This window comes from Balaenoptera musculus, chromosome 1 (assembly GCF_009873245.2).
Source record: "Balaenoptera musculus isolate JJ_BM4_2016_0621 chromosome 1, mBalMus1.pri.v3, whole genome shotgun sequence".
Classification (NCBI taxonomy): domain Eukaryota; kingdom Metazoa; phylum Chordata; class Mammalia; order Artiodactyla; family Balaenopteridae; genus Balaenoptera; species Balaenoptera musculus.
In genome coordinates, this window is record NC_045785.1 from 107,534,546 (window position 1) to 107,558,900 (window position 24,355).

The 24,355-nt window shown below is 45.9% G+C and overlaps 4 protein-coding genes across 21 annotated transcripts in view; 2 read left to right on the top strand and 2 right to left on the bottom strand.

The window, feature by feature from the left end:
• The window catches only part of RNF115 (ring finger protein 115), a 59,752-nt gene extending 59,390 nt beyond the window's left edge, over positions 1-362 (bottom strand). The window contains exon 1 of one of the 4 annotated variants that reach the window (XM_036855525.1): positions 235-362. In XM_036855525.1, the coding sequence (XP_036711420.1) occupies positions 235-336 (102 nt within the window). In that variant the 5' untranslated portion in view covers positions 337-362. The remainder of the gene's footprint in view (positions 1-234) is intronic. The other 3 variants (XM_036855533.1, XM_036855538.1, XM_036855535.1) reach the window with 3 other exon arrangements.
• Positions 341-15,531, top strand: POLR3C (RNA polymerase III subunit C). 2 transcript variants are annotated; one of them, XM_036855431.1, is made up of 15 exons: positions 341-834; positions 1,841-2,007; positions 3,239-3,494; positions 3,605-3,790; positions 4,833-4,921; positions 7,968-8,072; positions 8,202-8,294; positions 9,937-10,017; positions 10,248-10,299; positions 10,654-10,714; positions 11,166-11,316; positions 12,470-12,571; positions 12,686-12,735; positions 13,166-13,315; positions 14,808-15,531. In XM_036855431.1, the coding sequence occupies exons 2-15, from the start codon at positions 1,861-1,863 to the stop codon at positions 14,887-14,889; spliced, it is 1,605 nt and encodes a 534-aa protein (XP_036711326.1). In that variant the 5' UTR covers positions 341-834; positions 1,841-1,860; the 3' UTR covers positions 14,890-15,531. The 2 variants fall into 2 exon arrangements, with proteins under 2 accessions (XP_036711326.1, XP_036711337.1); XM_036855442.1 differs by lacking the exon at positions 7,968-8,072 and having other exon boundaries at positions 704-834; positions 8,127-8,294.
• The window catches only part of LOC118896832 (E3 SUMO-protein ligase PIAS3), a 39,331-nt gene continuing 26,289 nt past the window's right edge, over positions 11,314-24,355 (bottom strand). For 5 of the 8 annotated variants that reach the window (XM_036855288.1, XM_036855365.1, XM_036855356.1 and 2 more), the window contains 8 exons: positions 24,051-24,156; positions 23,400-23,473; positions 23,105-23,265; positions 22,206-22,339; positions 21,957-22,125; positions 21,675-21,808; positions 21,414-21,451; positions 19,655-20,846 (listed from right to left, as the gene is read on the bottom strand). In XM_036855288.1, coding sequence (XP_036711183.1) covers positions 20,580-20,846; positions 21,414-21,451; positions 21,675-21,808; positions 21,957-22,125; positions 22,206-22,339; positions 23,105-23,265; positions 23,400-23,473; positions 24,051-24,156 — 1,083 coding nt within the window. In that variant the 3' untranslated portion in view covers positions 19,655-20,579. Of the gene's footprint in view, positions 11,348-16,741; positions 16,856-19,654; positions 20,847-21,413; positions 21,452-21,674; positions 21,809-21,956; positions 22,126-22,205; positions 22,340-23,104; positions 23,266-23,399; positions 23,474-24,050; positions 24,157-24,355 lie in introns of those variants that run through there. The other 3 variants (XR_005020304.1, XM_036855297.1, XR_005020305.1) reach the window with 3 other exon arrangements.
• NUDT17 (nudix hydrolase 17) lies at positions 16,939-22,533 on the top strand. Of its 7 annotated transcripts, none has more exons than XM_036855482.1 (8): positions 16,939-17,248; positions 17,493-17,637; positions 17,881-17,906; positions 18,044-18,136; positions 18,378-18,476; positions 18,705-18,841; positions 19,189-19,380; positions 21,970-22,094. In XM_036855482.1, the coding sequence occupies exons 1-8, from the start codon at positions 17,063-17,065 to the stop codon at positions 21,971-21,973; spliced, it is 882 nt and encodes a 293-aa protein (XP_036711377.1). In that variant the 5' UTR covers positions 16,939-17,062; the 3' UTR covers positions 21,974-22,094. The 7 variants fall into 7 exon arrangements, with proteins under 7 accessions (XP_036711377.1, XP_036711387.1, XP_036711351.1 ...); XM_036855456.1 differs by having other exon boundaries at positions 17,004-17,248; positions 17,454-17,637; XM_036855465.1 differs by having other exon boundaries at positions 17,009-17,248; positions 17,454-17,637; positions 19,207-19,380.

Genomic DNA, 24,355 nt, shown 5'->3' on the forward strand with positions numbered 1-24,355 from the left:
GGGGGCCGGTCAAGAGGGGAGAGAGAGTGAGGGGCAGGTGGAGCATGCGAGAGGGAGTTACGGAGCCAGGACCGGGACGCCCGGGGTTTGGGGCCAGCGACCGGGAGGCAGCAAGTACTTGGGAGACCGATGTCAGGGGAGTCGGGGATGGGCGGGAAGCTTAAGACCCGTTCCGGGATATCGGGACGAGGAATCCAGGCCGATGCCCGAGCGCAGAGGACACAGGGCTCTTACCGGTAGTTTGGGGCTGACCTCGCCCTTGCAAAAGTGGCAGAAAAACCGGTGCGCGGCAACCGCGGCACCCGCGCCGGCCCCGGCCGCCGAGGCCTCCGCCATTTTTCTCTTTCGCCGCGGCCGTCCGAGAGGGCAGCCGGCCGGTCGCTCTCCAGGTCGCTACCTCCCAGCTGCTGTCGCCGCCTCTGCCGTCGCCGCCGCTGCTTCCTCAGTGCTGCCAGCCGCTCCAGAGCCCGCGCGGGTCACGTGAGTTCGCCCGGCCCACAGAGGCGGCGGCGCAGACAGCGACCCCGAAGCCCGCCTCCTAGCACCAAGGAGGTGCAGGAAAGAGAGTCCGCTCGCCGCGGCCCGCCCGCCGGCTCCTCAAACACCCCCTCGCCGGTCCTCCAATCTCCCAGCGAGAAGAAAGAAAGAGCGTCCCCGGAAACCACCGAAACGCTGGGGTAGAGCGGCACATGTTTTGCCTCTTTGCCGGTCCTCCTCGGTGGCCGTGCTCCTGCGCGAAAGGACCTTGGGCTCCCCCTCTGCCCGGGCGGCTAGCGGGAGCTGCACGAAGCTGCAGTGGGGAAGTCGGCGGCGTCACGTTGCATTGACCCAGAGGTTAGTGGAAAATGCGGTCTGAACGAGGTGGCCCTGTCTCTGGACTCAGGAACCCAGTCCGGGACAGGAACCTGCGGTAAAGAAGTGAAGAGCCAGGAGCCGGGCTCCTTGGAAATACTTTCCAGGGATGGCAGAGGGTCTGGGGATGCTTCCCCAAAGACCTGTGGATGGGGATAGTGAGACTGAAAGGCAAAGTCTTGGCTTCTGAGGAATTGGGAGAAATAAATGAACAAACCAGTGTTTGATAACACTTGTGATAATAAGGAAGTGATTATACAGTGGACTATGTCTGTTTCTCTTTGTGTATACTTTGTCAAGGAATAGAAATTTCAGAATTAAATACTGCCCTGCCAACAACATACTTCATCCCCTATTTGAAACACCCTGTTGAGAAGCTCTCATTTACCTCTTAGTTTATTTTTCAAAGTTGTCATTGCCTGTTCAGTTCCAATAGTCTGTGAATAGTGGCCTTAATTCTTCCAAACAATGAAGTATAGAATCTAAGGTCTGTGACAGATCGCAAAACCATCTACATCCGATCTTTAAAGAAAACTAGAATCACACATGATCCCATAAAGATAAACTTGATATATAGTCTTCCAGTCTTTTTTTCCATGCATACGTGTGGGGCTATTTTCACAGTAATTGAACTTTTCTCTGCATTTTGCTTTGTAATGAACAATTTTCTACACTAATACATATTATACTTTATTGTGAATGTTGGCATAGTATTCCATTATATGAGTATACCATAATTTATTGAAATAATCACTTATGAGGTTGTTTCCACAATATCAGTATTCTAAAGTGACATGTTTTTATTATTCCCTTGGAATAGAATATCCAAAACAAAAGTATTAGGTCAAAGATATGCAAGATTTTAAGGCTTTTGATATATCTACTGTTAAATTGCTCTCCAGAAAGTACCTGAATTTACACTCAGCAGCTCTACTCCCAACATAAAAGAAAAACTTCCCATCATACCGTCTTTTTCTTTTTTTCCTAGCTCTGAGACTCCTCAGCACAATGACTCAAGCAGAAATTAAACTGTGTTCTTTGTTGCTGCAAGAGCATTTTGGAGAGATCGTAGAAAAAATTGGAGTCCACCTAATCAGAACTGGCAGCCAGCCACTAAGAGTTATTGCCCATGACACAGGAACATCATTGGATCAGGTATGTTTGGATCACAGTAATTTGCTTCCATTTCATTAATTTCTTTAACCTACCTTTGAATATTGTTACTCCCCACCCCACAAAATGGAAAAGAAAGCAAAGTCTGTGCTAGGATCAGAATAGTGTTATTTGGGAGGGGAAAGATGATGAGACATAGTGCCCAGGGTTCTGCTTCTCAAAGTGGCTCATCGTGGCTTCTGAGGCAAATCTTTGCTCCTCCTATGCCATATGCCATACTTCATTTATTCATGAGTCTCTTAATTTCAGTACTATGTTTAAGGAATAAGAATAATAGAGGGGGGCTTCCCTGGTGGCGCAGTGGTTGAGAATCTGCCTGCCAATGCAGGGGACACGGGTTCGAGCCCTGGTCTGGGAAGATCCCACATGCCGCGGAGCGACTAGGCCTGTGAGCCACAACTACTGAGCCTGCGCGTCTGGAGCCTGTGCTCCGCAACAAGAGAGGCCGCGATAGTGAGAGGCCCGCGCACCGCGATGAAGAGTGGCCCCCACTTGCCGCAACTAGAGAAAGCCCTCGCACAGAAACGAAGACCCAACACAGCCATAAATAATAAATAAATAAAATTTAAGAAAAAAAAAAAAAGAAAAGAATAATAGAGGGGATGGGACTTCCCTGGTGGTGCAGTGGTTAAGAATCTGCCTGCTAATGCCGGGGACATGGGTTCGAGCCCTGGTCCGGGAAGATCCCACATGCCGCGGAGCAACGAGGCCCGTGTGCCACAACTACTGAGCTTGTGCTCTAGACCCCGCGAACCACAACTGCCGAGCCCGCGTGCCGCAGCCAGTGAAGTCCATGAGCCTAAAGCCCGTGCTCCACAACAAAAGAAGCCACCGCAATGAGAAGCTCGCGCACCGCAACGAAGAGTAGCCCCCGCTCACCGCAACTAGAGAAAGCCCACATGCAGCAGGAAGACCCAGATGCAGTCAAAAATAAATTAATTAATTAATTAATTTTTTAAAAAAAAGAATAACAGAGGGGAAGTAAATTGTACTTTGAAAGATAAAGATCATAGGAAATATGAGCATCATAGCAAGGACTCTTCCTGATTTCTTCCATTGACATTCGCTTCTTATTAGCTATTCCAATGGAGAGAGAGAAGACACACAGATTCCAGCCATCTCCTGATGTTTAGGAAACTGTTGGACAAAAATTGCCAGCAATAATGAGCTGCATCTTCAGATTTTTCTTCTCTTTCTTCTGTGTTTTCTCTAGGTAAAAAAAGCCCTTTGTGTCCTCATCCAGCATAACCTGGTGATCTATCAAGTGCACAAACGTGGTGTGGTAGAGTATGAAGCCCAGTGCAGCCGGGTGTTGCGAATGCTTAGGTATCCCCGGTACATCTATACTGCCAAAACACTGTACAGTGACACTGGAGAGCTGATTGTTGAGGAGCTCCTGTTGAATGGCAAAATGGCAATGTCAGCTGTCGTGAAGAAAGTAGCAGATCGGCTCACAGAGACTATGGAGGGTCAGTACTGTATCCACAGCTGTTAGCAAAAGCATAGATTGGCTGGCTGCAGGAGAGGACCCTTAGCTATCTGAGGCCATCTCACTTGCCTCTTTCCTCCTGTCGTACAGATGGCAAGACCATGGACTATGCTGAGGTCTCAAACACATTTGTGCGACTAGCAGACACACACTTCGTGCAGCGTTGCCCCTTGGTGCCTGCCACTGAGAATTCAGACCCTGGGCCGCCTCCACCTGCCCCCACTCTTGTCATCAATGAAAAGGACATGTACCTGGTTCCTAAACTGAGCTTGATAGGTAAGGAATTTTGGCCCCTAGATCTGTGATTTGACCTAATTGTAGATTCTTCCTTAATGATTGTTAAATGAATGACTCAATCAATTAAGCAGTTACCAAGGATTTACTCTATGCCAGATACTGTGGTACAAAGAGATGAAAAAACCATTATGGTCCCTGCCCTTATGGGGCTTAAGTCTAGTATAGGAGGCTTACATTAATCAAATAGCCTGATGGATATATAACTAACAAACTGCGACAAGTACTATGAAGGTAAAATATGGGGTGTTATGAAAATATATAACAGGACCAGATTTACCTGGGGATTTGGGCACATGCTTCTTTGAGAAAGTGGCATTTGAACAAAGATTTGAAGCAGAAGTAGGAGCCAACCAGTGAGGTAAGGTGTGAAGGGGTACAGAGGATAAGCATTTTTGGCAAAGGGAATAGTATGTAGTGAGGAAAAAAATAGGAATTTGAGAAAGTAAAAGAAGATCAGTATAGTTAAAGTACAGTGAGGAAAGGAAAGAGAGCCATAAGTTAAGGTTAGACAGACAGTTAGGGGCTAGATCATGCAAGACCTCGTAAAGCACCTGTTCTTTATCCTAAGAGCAAAGGAAAACTACTAAAGGATTTTAAAGGAAGTAACATGATCTAATTTGCATTTTTAAAATATGTTTCTGTCTGTAGAAAGGATGGGGCAATTTTTCACAAACCAGTGAAAAATTAGACATAGGAGGGGTGAGGAAGACAGAAATCAAGAATGACATCTGTGTGTCTGGCTTGAGTATGTGGGAGGATGATGGTACCATTCACTGTGAAAGGAAGCATTGGAGCAGGAGCAGTCTGAGGGAGAAAGACTATGAATTTCTTTTTGAACTTGTTGAGTTTCAGATGACTTCACCATTAACTTGAATTTCTTGTAGTTCCTCAGTCTCCTCAATATCGCTAACCTAGAGGTAGCTACAGGTGTCTTTGGGATAGAGACACCTGCTTTCACCTTCGGTCATTTCCTGTTATCATATGAGATGTAGCCTAACTGTGCAACTGTTTTGTTTGGCAGGGAAAGGTAAAAGGAGGAGATCATCTGACGAAGATGCAACTGGGGAGCCCAAGGCCAAGAGACCAAAACATACCACAGATAACAAAGAGGTAATGAGGCTTCTTGGTTAGGAGTCCTCACCCTGAGGCAAGCCAGAAAGAGCACTAAGATGACAAGCCCCAAAAGAGCTTAAACGTTCTTGGGTTGAGAAGTAGTAGGATTATGAACTTCATTAAATATTGGCCAGGGATAGACTAACAAAGAGTGAACTCTGTTGCTGTGTCCCTTCTGAGGCTTAACTTACTTCAGTCATTGGACAGAGGTAATAGATTAGGCAGAAAAAGGGCCTAGAAAACGTGTAAATTGGTCAGTATGACTGGACCATAGAGACCCATGGGGATGAGTGGTGATAAATGAGTTTAGAAAGATACGTATAGGCCTGAGCTCTTGTATTCAAATGCCTTCTCAGCATCCCTGTAAAAATGTCTAATAAGCATCTCAAAAGTAGTATGGCTAAAACAGAGTAATTGATTTCCTGCTCCCAGATATCTACTCCCTCCTAAGCTTTCCTCATCTTAGTTAGGGACACCACCAAGGCCAACCACCTAGGACACCATTTGCTTAGGCCAAAGTCCTAGGAGCCATCTGATCTCACAGTAAAACCTGTCAACCCAATTTCTAAAAATAATTGAAATCCAACTATTTCTTATCGTTTCCACTGCCGTCACCCTAGTCCAAACCATTATCACTGTAATCAAGGCTTTGCCAACACTCTCCTAAGTAGTCTCCCTACCTGCATTCATACCTACTTAAGAGCCAAAATGACTTTCTAAATTGTTCTTTTTAAAAAATCCCAACACATCACTGATTTTTGACTCCTTTAATAGCTTCCCATGACTCTTAGAAGAAATCCAGTTCTTTACTATGGATTATGAAGCCTTACATGAGCTGGGTCTTTACATGATCTGCTGGAGACAAGGCTCTCCAACCTCAGCTCTTCCTACTCTGTCATTCACTATGTTCCAGCTTCTATCTTTTTTTCCGTCCCTCAAATGTATCATACTCTTTCTAGTACTCAGGCTTTCGCCCTTAGGATTTCTTCTGCTTCAAATGCTTTTCCCTCAGATCTTCATGTAGTTGCCTCTTTTTCATCATTCCGATCTCAGCTCAAATGCTACTTTCTTAGAGCTCAAGCACCATTGCCCACCCTCTACTCCAGTCTCTACCACATTTTCCCATTTCATCTTCACAGCATTTCTAAGTAGCTGAAATTACTTATTATTGGTACAAGTGTTTGTCTCTGTACTCCCAATAGACTATAAACTCTTCAAGGACAGTATCTTGTCCCTGGCACCTGGAATACTCACAAGACATCAATAACTATTTCTTGATGGACTAACTAAGAAGTTTGGACTTCATCGTGAAGACAATGGGGAGCCATTGATGAACTTTAGGCAGGTGAATGAAGTGGCTAGATTTACATTTTAGAAATATTACTATAGTACAGTGGTTTATAACTTGTACAACTCCATGGATGCATTTCAGAGAGTCCACCTGTACTATGTGCATTTTTCTATAGAGCACTCCATAGCTTTCTTCAGATTCTTCAGGGGAACTGTGAGCCCAAAAGGTAAAAAAAAGCACTGCTCTATGAGAAATGGGGAGAACGATGCAAAAGGAACAAGATTAAATGCAGAAAACCCAGTTACCCTTTTTTATAGTGTCCACTATATGAAAAAGAAAAATGAAAACCAGTTAGGAGGCTACTGTAGTAATCCAGGTGAGTCAAGATTAGAGCCTGAAATAAGGTAATGACAGTCAGGATAAAGAAAAGTAGACTTCTGATTAATATAAAGAATAGATAGGGGGCTTCCCTGGTGGCGCAGTGGTTAAGAATCCACCTGCCAATGCAGGGGACATGGGTTCAAGCCCTGGTCCTGGAAGATCCCACATGCCACGGAGCAAATAAGCCCATGCACCACAACTACTGAGCCTGCGCTCTACAGCCCACGAGCCACAACTACTGAAGCCCGCACGCTTAGAGCCCGTGCTCTGCAACGAAGAGTAGCTCCCGCTCACCACAACTAGAGAAAGCCCGCTTGCAGCAACGAAGACCCAACACAGCCAAAAATAAATAAATAAAATAAATTTTAAAAAAAGAATAGATAGAACTGGGTAATTGGATAGTAGATGAGGGAGAGCAAGGGGTTAGGGATGATATTCAAGTTTCTAGCTTAAGAAACTGGGTTGTAGTGTAGTTAGCTGAAAACTTAAAAGAACAGTTTTAAGGCACAGGTGGAAGTAGGCAGTTGAGTCTATGCACCTGGAGCTTAATAGAGAGTTCTAGAATTAAGTAATAGACTTGGAACAGTTGAAACCTTGAGAGAAGATTAAATCACCTAAGTAGAATATGTAGAGTGAAAAGAAAAGAGGGCTGTGGACAGAACCCTGGGTAACACCAGTATTTGTAGATAGGATCTGGAAAAGGAATCTGTGGGGACTGAGGAAGGGTAGCCAGAGTGGTTAGAAGGAGCACCAAGAAAGAATGGTGTCATAAACTCCAAGGGGCCACATAGAGTTAAGGAGAAAATGTCCAACCATGTCATATGCTTTAGAAAGATCAAATAAGATTGGAACTGGACAGTATTCTTTGAACTTAGCAACAGGTTCCTCAGGGACTTTGGCATTTCAGTATAACGGTGGAAATGGGTTGAGTAAATCTGTGGATGGGGATACAGCTGGTATGAACAACTCTTTGAGAAGCTCAAATTTTTTAAAAATAAAGAAATGTGGTGGGGATGTGTGCACCACGCTGAATGAGTTCTGGCCTAATGGCTTCTGTTTGCTCTCTGAAATAAGAAGCAAGGTCATCTGCTGAGAGAGAAGGGAGGGGCAAATGGGAGATTTGAGAATACTGGAAAAGAGTTAAAATAGAGAAAGATTCGAGGTAAGCAAAAAGAATCTGTTTGAAGTTGGGGGTTGTGAATTTGTCATTGTGGAGGCACTAAATCCACATGGTTGAATGGTTTTTTCCTCCAACCAATTTAGTTGCTACTATATAGGGAAAGAAAAGGCAAACAGTTAAATCCAAGCTTCTCACTAGAAAATGCTTCATTGTATCTAAATGTTTCTCTCTAATCTTTTTCTCCTCCTCAGCCCATTCCAGATGATGGGATTTATTGGCAGGCCAACCTTGACAGATTCCACCAGCACTTCCGTGACCAAGGCATTGTCAGTGCAGTTGCCAACAGGATGGACCAGGTGATATCTAAGTGGGTGGGACAGTGGCTATCAGGAATATTCACTTATTTGCAGATGTGGCCATTGGCATATAGCCAGAGCCAGCACAGCAGAGTGAATTCTGAATTCCAGTTCACTTTTCAAACCCAGACCAGCAGCGAGATCGTGCGGACCATGCTCCGGATGAGTGAGATTACCACTTCCTCTAGTGCCCCCTTCACCCAGCCATTGTCTTCCAACGAGGTGAGCTTCATGTTCTTGTACTGGTTTTCTGACAGACTCTTGGATATAATAATGGTTATACATAGAGCCTGGGATTAGGTTGAGGTCTGAACCTTGAAAGGAAGGGTTTTTGCTATTTGAGGTGGGATGGGGATTATTCTCAGGTGGTAGGTACTGAAATATTTGGTCTCTTGGGAATTCAACCTTTAAAAACCTAAACCATTACCTTAGTCAAAGTATAAGTAATTCTTTTTTTTATTTTTAATTTATTTTATTGAAGTATAGTTGATTTACAATGTTGTGTTAATTTCTGCTGTATAGCAAAGTGATTCAGTTATACATATATACATTCTTTTGCATATTCTTTTCCATTATCACAGGATATTGAATATAGTTCCATGTGCTATACAGTAGGACCTTGTTGTTTATCCATTCTATATATAATAGTTTGCATCTGCTAATCCCAAACTCCCAATCCATTCCTCCCCCACCCACCTCCCCCTTGGCAACCATAAGTCTGTTCTCTATGTCTATGAGTCTGTTTCTATTTTGTAGATAAGTTCATTTGTGTCATATTTTAGATTCCACATATAAGTGATACCGTATGGTATTTGTCTTTCTGACTTCATTTAGTATGATAATCTCAAGGTCCATCCATGACTGAGTAGTATTTCACTGTATATATATATAGTATAAGTTATTCTTAATTATTCCAAGAATCCACTGTTTGGAATCTGAGCCTTGGTGCTCAGGACATTATTTGGCCCCTTATATTTGTTTTTTTCAATATATTTTGTATATTTTAAATTTGTTTTAAATGCTTTGTTTATTAAGTTTTGTTTGAAAAATTAATATTCAATATTTCTAATGTTTGTTTTGTAATTATACTAATATTCATCCACATTAAATATAGTTATTATATTTTTATATTATTAAAATTTTTTTTAACTTACTATATAACAAAATTTAAATACAAGTTTTTTTCTGATGACAAAAGTAATTACATGACCTGTATTCAAACAGCATAGAAATGTATAATTTTTTTAAAGTTGTACTTCCCCAAACTTTCAGGAATGCCAGGCATGTTCTATATCTTGCAGATGGTAGTCACGTGGGTATATACAATTGTCAATACTCATCAAACTGTACCCTTAAGATCTGTGCTTCTTGTATGTAACATACCCCAGTTTAAATAAATATATAGTTTTGCATAATCCCAGCCCCAGAGATCCTTGTCAGTAGTTTGGTACATATCTTTATTCAGACTTTTTTGTATGTATAGTCTCACATAAATGTAGATATATATATATATCTTTTAACAACAGAAAAAAATAGGGTTATACTCTATGTACTGTTCTAAACTTGCTTCTTTCATATGACCGTGTATGTAAACTTTCTTTTCATGTCAGTATTTTTAGATCTGCCTCATTCTTTATAATGGCCATATCATATTCCACTTAATGGCCATGCTGTACTTTATTTTAATGAATTCCTTATTACTGGACATGCGAATTGTTTCTAGTTTTTTACTCTTACCAACAATGCTGCTGTGTTTTTGGACATTTTTATACTTGTGATATCTAAAATTAGAATATCTTTATTTCAGCAATGTCAGCAATTCTAAGTTCCTAGACCCATTTTCATTGTTTCTTTTGCTCCATAGATTTTCAGATCCCTACCTGTTGGCTATAACATCTCTAAGCAAGTTCTTGATCAGTATCTCACTCTGCTGGCAGATGATCCAGTAAGTCTTTTCTTTCTTTTTTCTGTTGTATTTACTATTAATTTTTGCCTGCTATCAGTCTTCTGTAGCCTCATTCTCTACCTAGCCAGCTCAGACAATTTCTCTACCATCATCTGATAGGAGGGCTTCCTGCTGCAGACTCTTGGCCAGATTTGCTCTTTTGGAAACAGGATCACTGGACTTTCCATTCAGATAACACACGCTCTCTTTTTTTTCTTTTTTTTTAATAGCTTGAGTTTGTTGGAAAGTCTGGCGACAGTGGTGGAGGAATGTATGTCATCAGTATCCTTATGGGTGGTTATTTCCTTACAGTCAGGCAGCCTGAACTATGAAACAGAATGGTGACTTAGAAAAGATTTGATGATATTTAGTATACTAAGTAAGTTGGAAAATTGAACTAAAACGTTGATGATAAAGAAGTGCAAGGGACTTTTAACTAACCAAATTTTAGTTAAGCAAAACTCTGACTTAAGCACCTTAGTTAATTAAGGTTTCGAAATACTTACATACTATAAATGAGACTAGTGTGAAAAACAAAATAGTATTTAAGTTTTAAATTAAAGACTCAGGAATAAAACTAAGATCACAATGACCAGGCCAAAACATTACAGAGTAACCTTAACCCTCTACATAAAGACCTACATAAGGCTCTAGGATCTCTAGCCACAGCCACTCTGGAGTCGGTCGTACAAGAGAGGTAAGGGGGTCACCCTGATTGGGGTTGGGGGTCAGATACTTCCTTTCCATACCCCATTTGAACAAGTGACTTGGTCATTATGTCAGTAACCAGTATAGACACACCTTGGCACATCTTGCCCCATTTTCCACTGGACTGCTATGGATCCCATCTACTACAGCTCTTTACCCTAAATTCCCTACTGCTTAATTCCCAGTGATGCCAATTAACCAGCCTTCCTAAAGCCTTTACTTACAAATGCAGGAACTGAGGCATTCAAGTGAGTCAGCAGTTGGTGACTCTTATGATTAGCAGTATTGTCATCAATCTGTGGAGTTATGAAGGAATTCTCTGATTGCTGTTCCTCTCTGGTCCTGGTTCCACACATGGAAACCGAACAAGCACCATCTGTGACTAAGAGCTAAAGCTAATCTACGTCGGCATGCCATTTGCTTTCTTTATTCGTTTACAGATTTGGGTCTCGCTGTGCCAGAATATTCCGTCTAGTTTTACAAAAGAAACACCTGGAGCAGAAACAGGTAGAAGACTTTGCAATGATTCCAGCAAAGGAGGCAAAGGATATGCTTTATAAGATGCTCTCAGAAAATTTCATATCACTCCAGGTAACAGTAATCACCAACCAGCAGAGCTGACCTAGGATGAGAGAAACTCCTGAATCAAACATTCTGAACCCCAAACAAACCGTATCCAGCTCTGAGACAGAAAAAAAAAAGATTAACAAAGACACAGCAAGCACTTGAAAGATAACTGTGGAGCTTTAACTGGTCTAGTAAAAAAGAGGCATAGGGGCTTCCCTGGTGGCGCAGTGGTTTAGAGTCTGCCTGCCAATGCAGGGGACGCGGGTTCGAGCCCTGGTCTGGGGGGATCCCACATGCCGCGGAGCAACTCGGCCCGTGAGCCACAATTACTGAGCTTGCGCGTCTGGAGCCTGTGCTCGGCAACGAGAGGCCGCGATAGTGAGAGGCCCGCGCACCGCAATGAAGAGTGGCCCCCGCACCGCGATGAAGAGTGGTCCCCGCTTGCCACAGCTGGAGAAAGCCCTCGCACAGAAACGAAGACCCAACAAAGCCATACATACATACATACATAAATAAAAAGAATGTAAGCAGAGAAGAATAGCATTAAAAATAAAATAAATAAATTAAAAAAAAAAAAAAAAAAAAAAAAAAAAAAAAAAAGAGGCATAGCCAAGAAATTACCCCAGAATCACCCTACCCTTTTTTCTTTAACTCCTAGTGCATGTGATTTGTCCTTTCCTCGAGCCTTAAGTTTATTGTAGATTAAATCTATCGGGTCATCACTACATGCAGAGCCGTGTAGTATACCCTATGAGGAAACAGATAGAATGGATTTTGGAGTCAGAATCACAGCTCTGCCTCTTACCCAGTTACACTGAGCAAATTACCTACCATCTTTTTTCACATCTACAAAATGGTGATGGATGGTGGTAACAGAGATAAGATGGTTTGTTGTAAAGATCCAGTACAATCTACCTGGCACATAAGAGTTGCTTAGTAAATGTTAAGTGCCTTCTCTTTCTTCCCCACTCAGGATGTTGACAGTCAAATGGAAAAAACAGGGCAGCCCAACCCTCCATGTGGCTGATTGTACCATAAACACAGATGCTGTATGACTGGGGAAGAGTGAAAGTATAAGTGAAAGAGAGGGCTGAGTAGCTCCAGACGGGACAGGTGTTTACTTTGCCAGTTCTGAAGAAAAGTATAAAGTCTTATTTTTCTTTCTATGGACAAATAGGAAATTCCCAAAACGCCAGACCATGCCCCATCCAGGACCTTCTATTTATATACTGTGAATATCCTGTCAGCTGCCCGAATGTTGCTGCACAGATGCTACAAGGTAACTCCTCCCCAGTCCATCCACAGAGATGTCTCACCCTCATGCCTCCTTTAGCCATTTTGCCTGAGCTGCTTAAATAGAACTGTGTGCATTTCTTGTCTTCTCTCCCCTCAGAGTGTAGCCAACTTGATAGAAAGGAGGCAATTTGAAACCAAAGAAAACAAGTGAGTAACAATTTCAGTTGAGTAATTACATTTTACAAGGCCAAAAGGCTTGTGGGGAAATTTCCTATAGAAGTGGAAACCAACAGAGACAATAACCAGTCTGGTTGCACTGAATTATTGGCTTAGGTTGGCATAAAGATGCATTAGTATACACTTTTCTCGTATGTCCCCAGTGAAATAATTTTGCAGATTAAATTTATGAGCAACGTATACACTGGCACCAAACTTTAAGTAAAAATGAGAGGCAGCAAGAGTTTCAGGAGTGAAGTCACATTTCTAATTAAGCTTGTAGAAAATGTCCTTCCTTAGAGAGTGACATTATCCACTTTGACCAGGAACATGGTAAAAGGGGGATCTATGCCCCAGGGCTATGGGATAAAAGAATCTCCAAGGCTAGAGGACATGCCTCAGAGTTGCGTTTGTCTGACAGGCGTCTACTGGAAAAGTCTCAGAGGGTAGAAGCCATCATTGCATCTATGCAGGCTACAGGTGCAGAGGAGGCACAGCTACAAGAAATAGAGGAGATGATCACAGCCCCTGAACGCCAGCAGCTAGAGACCCTGAAACGTAATGTCAACAAGTAAGCATCATAAACTTCAAACGTATGTTTCAAAATACCTTGCAGACAAATCCATCTTGATATCCTGCTACCCCTCCAACTTAAGGTGAGGAAACCGAAACTCACTCTCTTCTTCCCCATCTCAATTAACAGAATTTAATCCACCTATTTCCCTAAGCTAAAAACTCTGAAGACACATTCAGCTTCTCCTCCCTCACCACCCTTCCCCCCCCACACACACACTCTCTCATTCACCAAGGCTGCTGATTTTACTTCAATAATGTGTCCCAAATCTGGCCTTTCACCTTGCTTCCCATGCAGGCCCTCCTCACCTCTTTCCCAGACCTTTGCAAATCACCTCCTGCTTCAAACCATTTCTTATAATGCTTTCACAGTTAGTATCTTTAAAGTGATTGACAATATCTCTCTTCTGCTTTAAATGCTATATTGACTCCTTGTTTGCAGTATAAAGACCAGACTCCTTGGCGTAACATATAAGGCCTTTCACAGTCTCATACCAGCCTATCTCTTCATCCTCATTCCTTTCACTGCTCACCATTGACCTTCATAGGGATTGCTTTGAATCTGTAGATCACTCTGCAGAGTATTGCTTTCTTAATGATACTAAATCTTCCAACCCATGAACATGGAAGGTCTTTCCATTTACTTAGATCTTCCTTAGTCTCTTTCAATGAGTTTTGTCATTTTCGGTATTCAAGTCTAGCACTTTTTTGTTAGATTTATTCCTAAGCAATTGTTTTAGTGTTTTCTTAAATTTCATTCTTGAATTGTCCATTGCTAGTGTATAGAAATAGAACTGATTTTTGTGTTTTGATTTTATATCCTATAATTTTGCTAAATTCATTTATTAGCTGTGGTAGGTTTTTTGTGGATCCTTTGAGCTTTTTCTGTATATAAGATCATGTCATCAGTGAATTAGAAATAGCTTTACTTCTTCCTTTTCAATCTGGATGCCTTTTATTTGTTTTTCTTGTCTAATTTCCAGACTAGAACTTCCAGTAAAATATTGAATGGAAGTAAAAGCAGACATCTTGTCTTGTTCCTGATCACAGGGGGAAAGCTTTGTCTTTCACCACGAAGTATGATGCTAGGTGTGGGTTTTTCATAGATGGCTTTTATCAGGTTGATGAAGTGTTCCCTTCTATTCCTAATCACTAAGCCTCAGCCACTCTCAGCTTCTATTTTAAAACACACTAGGTCCTTTTACACCTGTGCATTTAACATGTGCTATCTTCCTCCTCATTGCAAGTTAGAATGTAACTTCTCCTGGGACAGAGGCCTTATCTTTTGAATCCTCAACATTTTCCACAGTACCTGGCACATAAGAGATGCTCAGTAAGTGGGAGGAATGATCTATTGGTTCTCTTACTTTCCGCCCAGTACTTTCAGGGGTAACCAAGCAATTCTCCATGACCACACCCAGTCCAGCCTCTAATCTTAAATATGCTAATGAATGTTCAGTGTGGGCAAATGCTTTCACTTTTTCACTCAGGTTGGATGCCTGTGAGATCCAGGTGGATGAAACCATCTTCCTGCTGGAGTCATACATCGAGAGCACCATGAAGAGACAATGACCCAGAAGAAGAGTCTTCCTCAGAAGATCTGAGGGGATTGGAAGGAAGAATAAAGGAGGTGCCTAGATGCATTCTTTGCAGTAGGATAAGTTCCAGATTCTTGTACTGAAACCCTCTCTCTATCCCTACCACCCAGAATACACCAGAAAGAGTTTGACATATTTTTTTAAGTTTGCTGATGCTGTTTTAGAATCATCACTATACTCTACCCTCATCAAATCTTGGCAGGGGAAAGAACCTTAAATCAACTAGATTAATCATCTATCAGATGCATCAGTTCCCACCAAGAAGTCAGCTAAGGCTTTGTTTGAACATCCCTGACAGTGAGAAAAACTTCTTCCTAAGCTGTTCATTCCATTTTCAAAAGGCTACACCTGTTCTTTACTTTGTTAAACTGTAATCTTAAACACACACACACACACACACAATGTAGGGAATGTGAAAGACTACCACAGAGGGGGGATAAAAGCTATTTTCAGGGCTAGCAGGTGGATTGGCCCAAGCAATCACACTAGAATCTATGGATTAAAGTTACATTTGCCAGCTCTGGGCTTCTAACACGTCTGAAATTATGTATGCGAAACACTTAGCACAATGCCTGGCATGTGGTAAGCACTCAATAAATCGCTGCCTTCCTCTTCACCATGGTTCCTAAAAACTGGCAATTCTAACTTCTCTCTCCTAGTACCATGGATAGATGACTAATCTAGTTGACATAATTTGTCCCAGCAGCTTCAGTTTCATTTAAAGCAGGTGTTGTTTTATAATCTCTTCAGTTTCCCCTTACCGATGTTAGTTCTAGTTCATTAAACATTTGAATGCCAATTAATTGCCAGCCACTATACTATATATAATATACAGAGATAAATACAATACCATCTTTGCCTTCAAGGCACTTAGCATCATTTACTGAGCACCAGTTATGTGCCCAGTATGTCCCCAGGCCTTGGGGATGCAAAGATGAATAGCCTTGAGCATACAGCCTAGTGGAAGGAGACACGTAAGTACAAGGAAGTGTTGGGGGGGCTATAGTGGGAAAGTACCATGTACAGAGGCAATGGGGAAAAGGGTCAGGCAGGAAAGGGAGCATAGAGAAGGTGACACAATCCGTATTTTGAAAGGTGGGGATTTGCCAGGTGGAAGGGAAAAAGGATCCCAGAGGGAAGCAGAGCCTGTTTCTTGGGGGAACAGAGAATAGCATGTGACTGAAAAACAGGGCATAAGTCCTGCCAGAATTGACAGGCAGGGGCAAGGACTGGTGGGTCCTTGCTACGCTGTGTTAAGTAGCTTATCTTATCCTGAGAGCAGTGGGAAGCAAAATGAGCAGATTTGTATTTTAGAAAGATCACTCTGGCCTCACTGTAGAGAATGAATTGGTGGAGGCAGGACTATTTAAAGACTTGTAATAGTATCTCAGGCAGAATATGAGGAAGGCTTGAACTGGGCAATGGTGGCTGGAGATTAAGACATGGATTTGAGAAAGTTTAAGGAAGTAGAATCTGCTGCACTTGGTTGCCATTTGAGTGAAGAGAAAGAAAGGGAAGGTGGGACTTCCCTGGTGTTCAGTTGTTAAGAATCCGCCTTCCAATGCAGGGGACGCGGGCTCCATCTCTGGTGGGGGAACTAAGATCCCACACGCTGGGGCAACTAGGCCCCTGGCGCTCTGGATCCTGCATGCCACAACTAGAGAGAAGCCCACAGGCGGCAACAAAAGATCCCACATGCTGCAACTAAGACCCCGCGCGACCATAAGTAAATTAAACGAGAAAAAAAAAAAAAAGGGAAGGTGTCAAAAATGTTTCTTGGGTGTGTGGCTAAGAGACAGATGTAATTAAGTAACTGAAGATGTTACCTGCTATAACAGATAAGTGTGCTGAGTGCCGTGGAGCGGTGCTCATCGTTCCGCCCATGGCTGGTGGGAGATGACACATGAGTCCAGAAATCACTCAGTCTGGGGATCATTTTCCTAAACAGAAGATGGGAGGAAAAGAGGAGCTGAGGATTTGGAGGTGTTCCCCTTTGTCATTTACCGGTCACACCCCTGGATCATCCCCAAGTGTCAGGCCTAAATTTCCCGGGGGACGTCCTTCCCACCCGGCGGAAGGCTCCGAGGGGAAGCCCGCTGGGCCACTAGAGGGCGCGGAGCGGGCCGCAGAGACCCCAGAGCCGCGTTATGGCGGCGGCGCGGGTACTTATGTCCGGGCGCCCGGAGTCGGTGAGCTTCGCGCAGAGCGTGTGTGGCCTCCTGGGCGCCGGGCCGGGGCTCGGGCCGTGGCCCACGTACTGCGGCCTCAAGCGGGGACAACTCGTCCTCTCGGACAGGCCGTTCCCAGGCGCCTCCGCCAGGCTTCCGCTCCAGGTCCGGAGACGGGGGCACACGGGGCGGGTGCGGGGGGGGGCGGTGAAGGGCCGAAGGTAGGGACTGGGATCGGGTGGGGGCTGGAGGCGAGAGGCCTGGGGGCCAGTCGCCGGCCGTGGCCTCTTTCCCCATCGGGGTGTCGCCCAGTTTTTGAAAGACCCGCCTAGCTTCTGAGATATTAACCCCAGCGGCTCCCTCCCGCCAGCGACCCCCTTTCTGCCCTTTTCCGGCCCTGGATCAGCAGCCCAGAGCTCCTGGGGCCGAGCTGCCCACAAATCGAGGTGTGGATCTGGCTGTGGCGGTCGTTCTGCAGTCCAGCGATCAGACTGTCTTGTTGACCCGAAGGACACGCACTCTCAACGTTTCCCCCAACCTCTGGGTACCCCCAGGTGAGCGGTCTGAGGACAAGGCCCTATGTCCAGGAAAGAAATCTGCCCTTTACCCAACAGCGCTATTCCCAGTCTCAGAATGACAGAGAAGTGGGCCCAGAAATGTGGTATCAATAGGTCCCATAATCACAAGGGGCTACAACTGCATCTGTGCCCACTGGAGGAGGGGGTGGTGTAAACAGTGAGGGAGGGTCCCTGACCAGGAACACCACCATTCACCTACTGGTCCCACTGTTGTTGCAGGTGGGCACGTGGAACCTGATGAAGAGGTAGCCAATCCACTGACCCAACCTGCACCCTGCCCTGAAGGAGGGACTACCTTGGGTGTGGGCTGAGGGAAGGGCAAACACAGGACTTGGAGGAGTCAGGCGGTGGCCTCTCTGACCTCCTGCCCCCTCACTCCCAGCTGCTGGACGGAGGACTTCGAGAGCTTTGGGAGGAGAGTGGACTACAGCTGCCCCAGGACCAGTTCTTTTGGGTCCCTCTGGGGTTATGGGAGGTGAGACAGGGACCTGGGAGCCCTTAACAGCTTCTAACCCACCAAAGCCCAGAGAACAGCCACACTTGCCTTGACCACAGGGGACCCGATGGAGTGTGGGTGGTCTGGAGTCCCCAGCCCCACGACCCTTACCCATGTCCCTCCTCCACCATTTCTACTCTCCACTTCCTCAGCTGCATTTACAAAGCCTCAAAAAGGGACAGGAAGAAGTTCTCATTTTTGCTGTTTTCTTCTCTCTTAGTCTGCCTACCCTCCTAGGCTGAGCTGGGGTCTCCCCAAATACCATCACATCATTCTCTATCTACTTGTCATCTCCCAGGAGTCACAGCAGCAGCTACAGGTAGGGCTGGCAGTAGAGGAAGGAAATGCGGCTTAGGAGGCCCAAACAGACTGGTTCCGACTATGACTAAGGAGGAGGAGTGGGAAGGTCAGAGATAACCAAGAAATCCAGTAGCCTCTCCCCTTGTCCCTGCCCCAAGTCTCTCCACTCCACCTGTGGGTAGGCTGTGATCCAGAACAGGTCTTCGGAGAGAGGCCATGACTAAGGGATCAACATGTCTGGCCCCAGGCCCGGATCCAACCAAACCCAAGAGAGGTGAGCGCCCTTATGTGGCTGGGACCAGATGTAGCAGCTGCGGTGGCTGCCACAGAGGATGGGACAGATACACCCAGACATCTTCCCCAGGACCTACCGCCTTCTGTCCTGTAAGTAGGAGCTTCTCCCTAACCCTCCAACACACCAACACATACACACTGAGAAGTTCATCTTCTGTCTCATCCTTCGGGGAAATTTTGTGCTGTGTGGGAGATTTAGGGAGGGAGTTGGTCAACTGATAATGAAGAGAGCACATGAGATCAAAGACACTGCCCATGATACTCCAAGGGTTCCTGCCCAACTGGCTAGCACTGAAGACCTGGGTTTCAGTCCCACTCTCTCATGGGGGCAAGTCATTTAACCCTCCTTTCTGTAAAATGAGGTTAACACCCACACACCCCTCTCCTGTGGTGGTTGGGAGGATCAGATGACCCAATAGATACGGAAGTGGGCTAAGCCACAAGGCACAGCCCAGGCAGGAGCTGTTGTTCTGCAGTGCGGTGGAACTAGAAGAGAATGGAGGCGCTCGACCTCTGGTCTTGCCCATGTCCACACTGCTGCGGACGACCCCAGCCACGGCAGATAGCAAAGAGAGGGTCAGCACTGGGACCAAGTTTGCCCTCAGGCTCTGGCTACAGCATCTGGGCAGGTAAGGATGAGGAAGGACTTAAGGACTCCACAGTGTTGGGCTGAATGGTCTAGTGTTTTTATGGGTGTGGGGTAAAGAAAGGAAGAAAGAACAACTGCCCTTGGAAATCCTCAGTGTGACACCCCTACCATGTGGAAGTGGAGCTCACTCGGACCCAGGGCCCGCAAGGGAAGAACAGAACGTGGACCATCCCCGCCCCCCCCCCCCCACAAACCAGGGATCTGGAAAGCAAAGTGCTTAATCCCCTCCCCAGCCCACCTCCGTGACACTCACAGAACATTCACAACCTTTATTATGGGTAAGAACTTTGCTACAGCTGTGGGAATAGAAAGTAAAATTACAACATAGATCCTAGGCCCTAGAGGAGCCTGAAAAGGGAGACTGGGGAGAGCACAAGGGTGCTCCCACCTCCCAGGAAAGGTGCAGAATGAGCCAGACCTAACCACAGGGCCATGGGCCTTCAGAAGCTCAGGCCCCAGGCTGGTCAGCGTAAGAATCATCGTGAACTTACTTAAATATATAAATAGAGAGACCCAGGCGATTGGCCAGGCCCTTCTCCCAAACCCCTGGGGATCAGGGCTAAGGCCTTATCTCCTCCTCAGTCACACTGGGAAGCAGGAGGCAGGGAAAGTCATCTTTGGAGTATTTTGGTTTTTCTTGTTTACACACAAAAAATATGCAACCCAAAATAGAGTTCTCTGTCCATGTGTCTGCCTGTCTCAGTTACTCCAGCTGTCTGTTTGGCCAAAGAGAACGGAATGGACATGAAGAGACAATGGATATGGAGAAGGAACACAGCCGGCTTTGGGGAATGGGAAGAGAGGGCATCTGGGGGACACGAGAAGGGCCCCTTCCCTACGAGGCTTTAGACAGTCAAGGCTGAGGATTCAGCCCTTTCCCCAACTCACATCCCATCCCATTTGCCTCCCACTGCCTAGGTTAACAGACCCAAAGGAATGGGCTGGACGTCAAAGAACATTTCCAAAAACAGACCCCAAATGTCCTTTAAAAGAGGTTAAATATTAACCCTTTGGGTGCTAGCCTTGTCAGGCAGAGATAAGGCCAAAAACAGGTGTCCATGAAGATCTTTCTGGCCTTGACCAAAGCCCTCCTGAGGGGTCAGAGGGGCCAGGGTTCCAGACTCCACAGCATACTTGCTCAGTGTTGCGAGGCGGTGAAGTTTCCATAATCCAGGGGACTCAGTCCAGGGAAATGATGTCTGACCGACAGCCAGTCAAAGAGGGACCTGAGGGCAGGGGTCCTCCATGCCCCTCCCTTAAGTTTCCCCCAGGGGCCACAATGCTACTGACACGGCCAGGAGGGGGTGCTGGAGTGGTGCTGCGGTGAGAGCTCCCCAACGTGGGGCCTAGCGGGCCCAGGAAGTGGGAAGGGGTCCCTCGGTACTGGAAGAAGTGGCCCAGGGCATCCTGTTCGTCTAGCGAGGTGATGACGGACGGACCATAGTGCTAGGAGGAATCAAGAGCATGGTTTAAGATTTTATCCTGACTTTACCCACTCCCAGTCACTCATCTCAGAAATATCATATGGGATAAATAAACCCCTCAGGATCCCAAAGTATTCTCTGAGATGCAGGAGAGGCTCCCTCTGACTCCTTCCCCTACTTCCCCATACCCCACCCCTCTTCCCTGCCTGGAGACAGCCCCACCAGCTTGCTAGATTCTCGGCCCTGTGGGCGTCTGAAATGTGTGGAATGTCCGGCTGGGGCAGTCATGGTGCTCAAGTGCACATGGGTTTGGGGGGGTGGGGGGGGGGAGGGGTGAGCAGACAGGCGCAGAACTACACTAAGAACTCTGGAGACAGAACAGTAAGTAACAGAGGACAGAGGAAGACATGGGTGAGAATCCGAAGAAGTCCCAGTGGGGCCTAGGAGGGAAATAAACTGCCTGTACCGCAGTTTCCTTCCTTCATGGAGAAGCAGATTAAGGTCCCTGGGGAAAATGAGAGAGTAAGGGGGCCCATCAGTGCCTAGAAAGGAAGCTTCAGAGATCTGAGATGGAGAAGGGACCACTTACCTGACTCTCAGTCTGAAGGAAAGAAAATAAATCTAAACCTGGTAGGAAAAGAAAAATTAAAATCAACCTGCTATCTGACCCCTTCACCACACACACACACATACACACACACACACACACACACACACACGATCAAAGAAGTTCCTTGGATTGTGGCCCCTTGCAAAACAGCTAAAAAGCTTTGAAAAGGAGCAAGGGTTGTGAGCTGCTTTGGGGGAGGATGTGGCAGTGCACGGCCCCACCTTGTGATCAGTGTCATACCTTGTATATCAGCCCCCAGTGGGAAGGCAGGTGGGTACTCATGTAGTGGGAGACTGGACAGGAAATCCCCGCCCAGCGTGCCCATAGCAGGGCTCCGTAGCACCGAAGACGGCTGGTGACCAGATGTCAGGACTCTGTGAGGAGACAGAAGGAATCACAGATGTCCTCACCCAGCTCAGCCTCTCAAGTCCCCTCTCTGCCCCAGAGTTTGCCCAGTGATCAGAAAGCGTTCCTGACTTCCTCCTCTCCCTTCTGCTATAGATTCAGCCTATTTCTTCATACCCTTTGCTTCCAGGTAGAGCTGGGATAGCAGCTGAGGTGACAGGACAGTGCTTCTTTGTCGGGGGCAGGTCCTCCTCGTCTGATGAGCTTTCTATTGTCAAGTCAATAACTTCAACCTTCTTCTTATTCTCTGATGGATTGCCCTCTTGGACTGGGCTATACTGGAGGCCTGTGGTTGGTAAGAAGACTGCGTCTCAGAGAAGAGGCCATACAAGACTTAGCTCAACTGGGGGACAGGGGGTCACTCACCATCCAGCCCATACCCTGGCGGGGGGCAAACCTCAGATGCCTCCTTCTTGGGTTTCATTGGGCACCAGGATCCATCTTCCATGAACTGGATCTCATCACAATCCGAGCAGGAATTAAGAATCTCCATGAATAAACTAGGGGAGGGGAGAGATGGGAATTCATGTGGCTGGGAGATGGCTGCAACAGTAGCCAGGGAGTTCTGGGACTCACCTTTCTGAACCTCAGTTTCCTCATCTGTAAATTAGGGATGTTATCCACCCTCCTGACCTCTCTGAGTTGTTGGAATCAAATAAAGTAAGGTGCATAAAAGAGGTTTGAAAATTTTAAATGCTGAGTTTTAAAATAAGTACATTCTAAGCACGTGTTCCATGTAGTACTAGGGACAAAACGGAAGGAGCAGAGATAACAGAACTCTATAATCTACCTCAAAAAGAGGCACTGGGAACAAGAACCATAATGTAGGCTCTGGAAGCAGGTTAGGAGTCGCTAGATCAAAAGAACTTTATTGCTGTGTTCAGTAAGAGGTCAGGTAATTGATGTAACAGTTTGATAACACTGGCTCTGCCACTTACTAACAATGTAACTTTGAGCAAGATACTCAATCTCTCTAGGTCTCAGCTTCCTCACCTATAATGACAGTACCTATCTCACAGGGTTATTGGCATCTCATAGGACTGAATGAGATAAGGCATGCAAAGTACTTAGTACGGTGTGTAGTTAAGTCCTCAGTGTTGGAGGGAGAGATAGATAAATAGATAGGCAATATTTATATAAAAGAGACAGATAGGTTAAGAGTTGGGAGGGGAAGTAAGTTACAGATATATATTTATATATGGGGGCAGGGGCCAGTCCTAGTGGATGTCCTAGGTAAAAGGAAGCTGAATGCAGAACGGCCCTACCCATCAATGATAAGAGATTCATAGGGAGCCTTCTTATCACACACAGGACATGTCCACGTTGGCTTCTTCTCATTCATCTGCAGATAAAGGGCAGCATCGAAGCTCTGCAGGTGGGCGCAGGTGAGGGCCCGACAAGGGACAGTCAAGCGCATCTTCCCTAGCTGAGGAGAGACGAGTTCTCTGGTCAGAGTCCCCATGTCCCAGACAGCCTCACTCTAATAGCCCTAGGAACCCTCATCTGAGTCTAGAGGTTTAACCCACCACTCCTCCCCCTTCTCTTCTCCCTTGTACCCACCGGGCACATGAGTGACACCCGGAGACTTGTGGTGGCCACCTCACTGTCCGGGTCAGCGGTCAGCTTCTCCTTGACTGAAACAAGAGTGGGGCCAGAGCCATGGGGTCAGCAAGGCTGGAGAGAAGCCCGGGAGGTGGTGAGGCCAGAAGCAGATGGCTCTGGCTGAGAGGCGGCTGGGTAGAGCGCCTTTGGGGGCCAATGGGATGTCACATGGGGGTGGTCTGGGATCTGCATTACGAAGGCTAGGTGGCGGGGAGAGATTTCCCCATCCCTGAAGATGCTTAAATACAGCTGGGTGACACTTTGGAAGAGATGACCTAGAGGGAGTTGAAGCATCACAAGAGGGTTAGTGTTGATGATACTTAAAGACACTTTCTAGTCTGGAGAACCCATATTCCAACAGGGCTGGAGTTAGGGTCTGCGAGGTGCAAAGCAGATGTATAATTGGGAATGCAAGGGTGTCACTCAGTGCCTGAAGTGGCCCCACTTTTCAACCACAAAGATTGGTAAGAGGGGTACGGCACGGGTTGGGGTTCATGTGAGAGGTAAAGTAAGTTGTCATAAGAGGGGTATGAGTTTTAATTATAAAGGCTCGAGGGCCAGGAAGAATTGGATCCTGGTCAGAGAGAAGAGGGACGGGATGTTACTCACTCAGTGCCCGGGAATGGTCTGGGTTCCGGATGCCCTTTGCTCTGAGTTTTTGTAGAAGGGTTCCTGCAGTCAGCTGCCTCACCAGGTACACAGACAAGGAGTAATTCTACTTGGAGGTAGGGGGGGAGACAATCAGCCTCTGCTTCGTACACCACTACCACCACCACCACCACCACCAGCGGCCCCCCACCTTGTCACATGAGGGCCAGAGACAGCAAGTTAATGCAGAGAGACCCATAAAGAGAAAGATGTTTGCCCAGCCCAGTGCACTGGATGATTCCCTCTCACTCCCTGCAGGCTTTTCC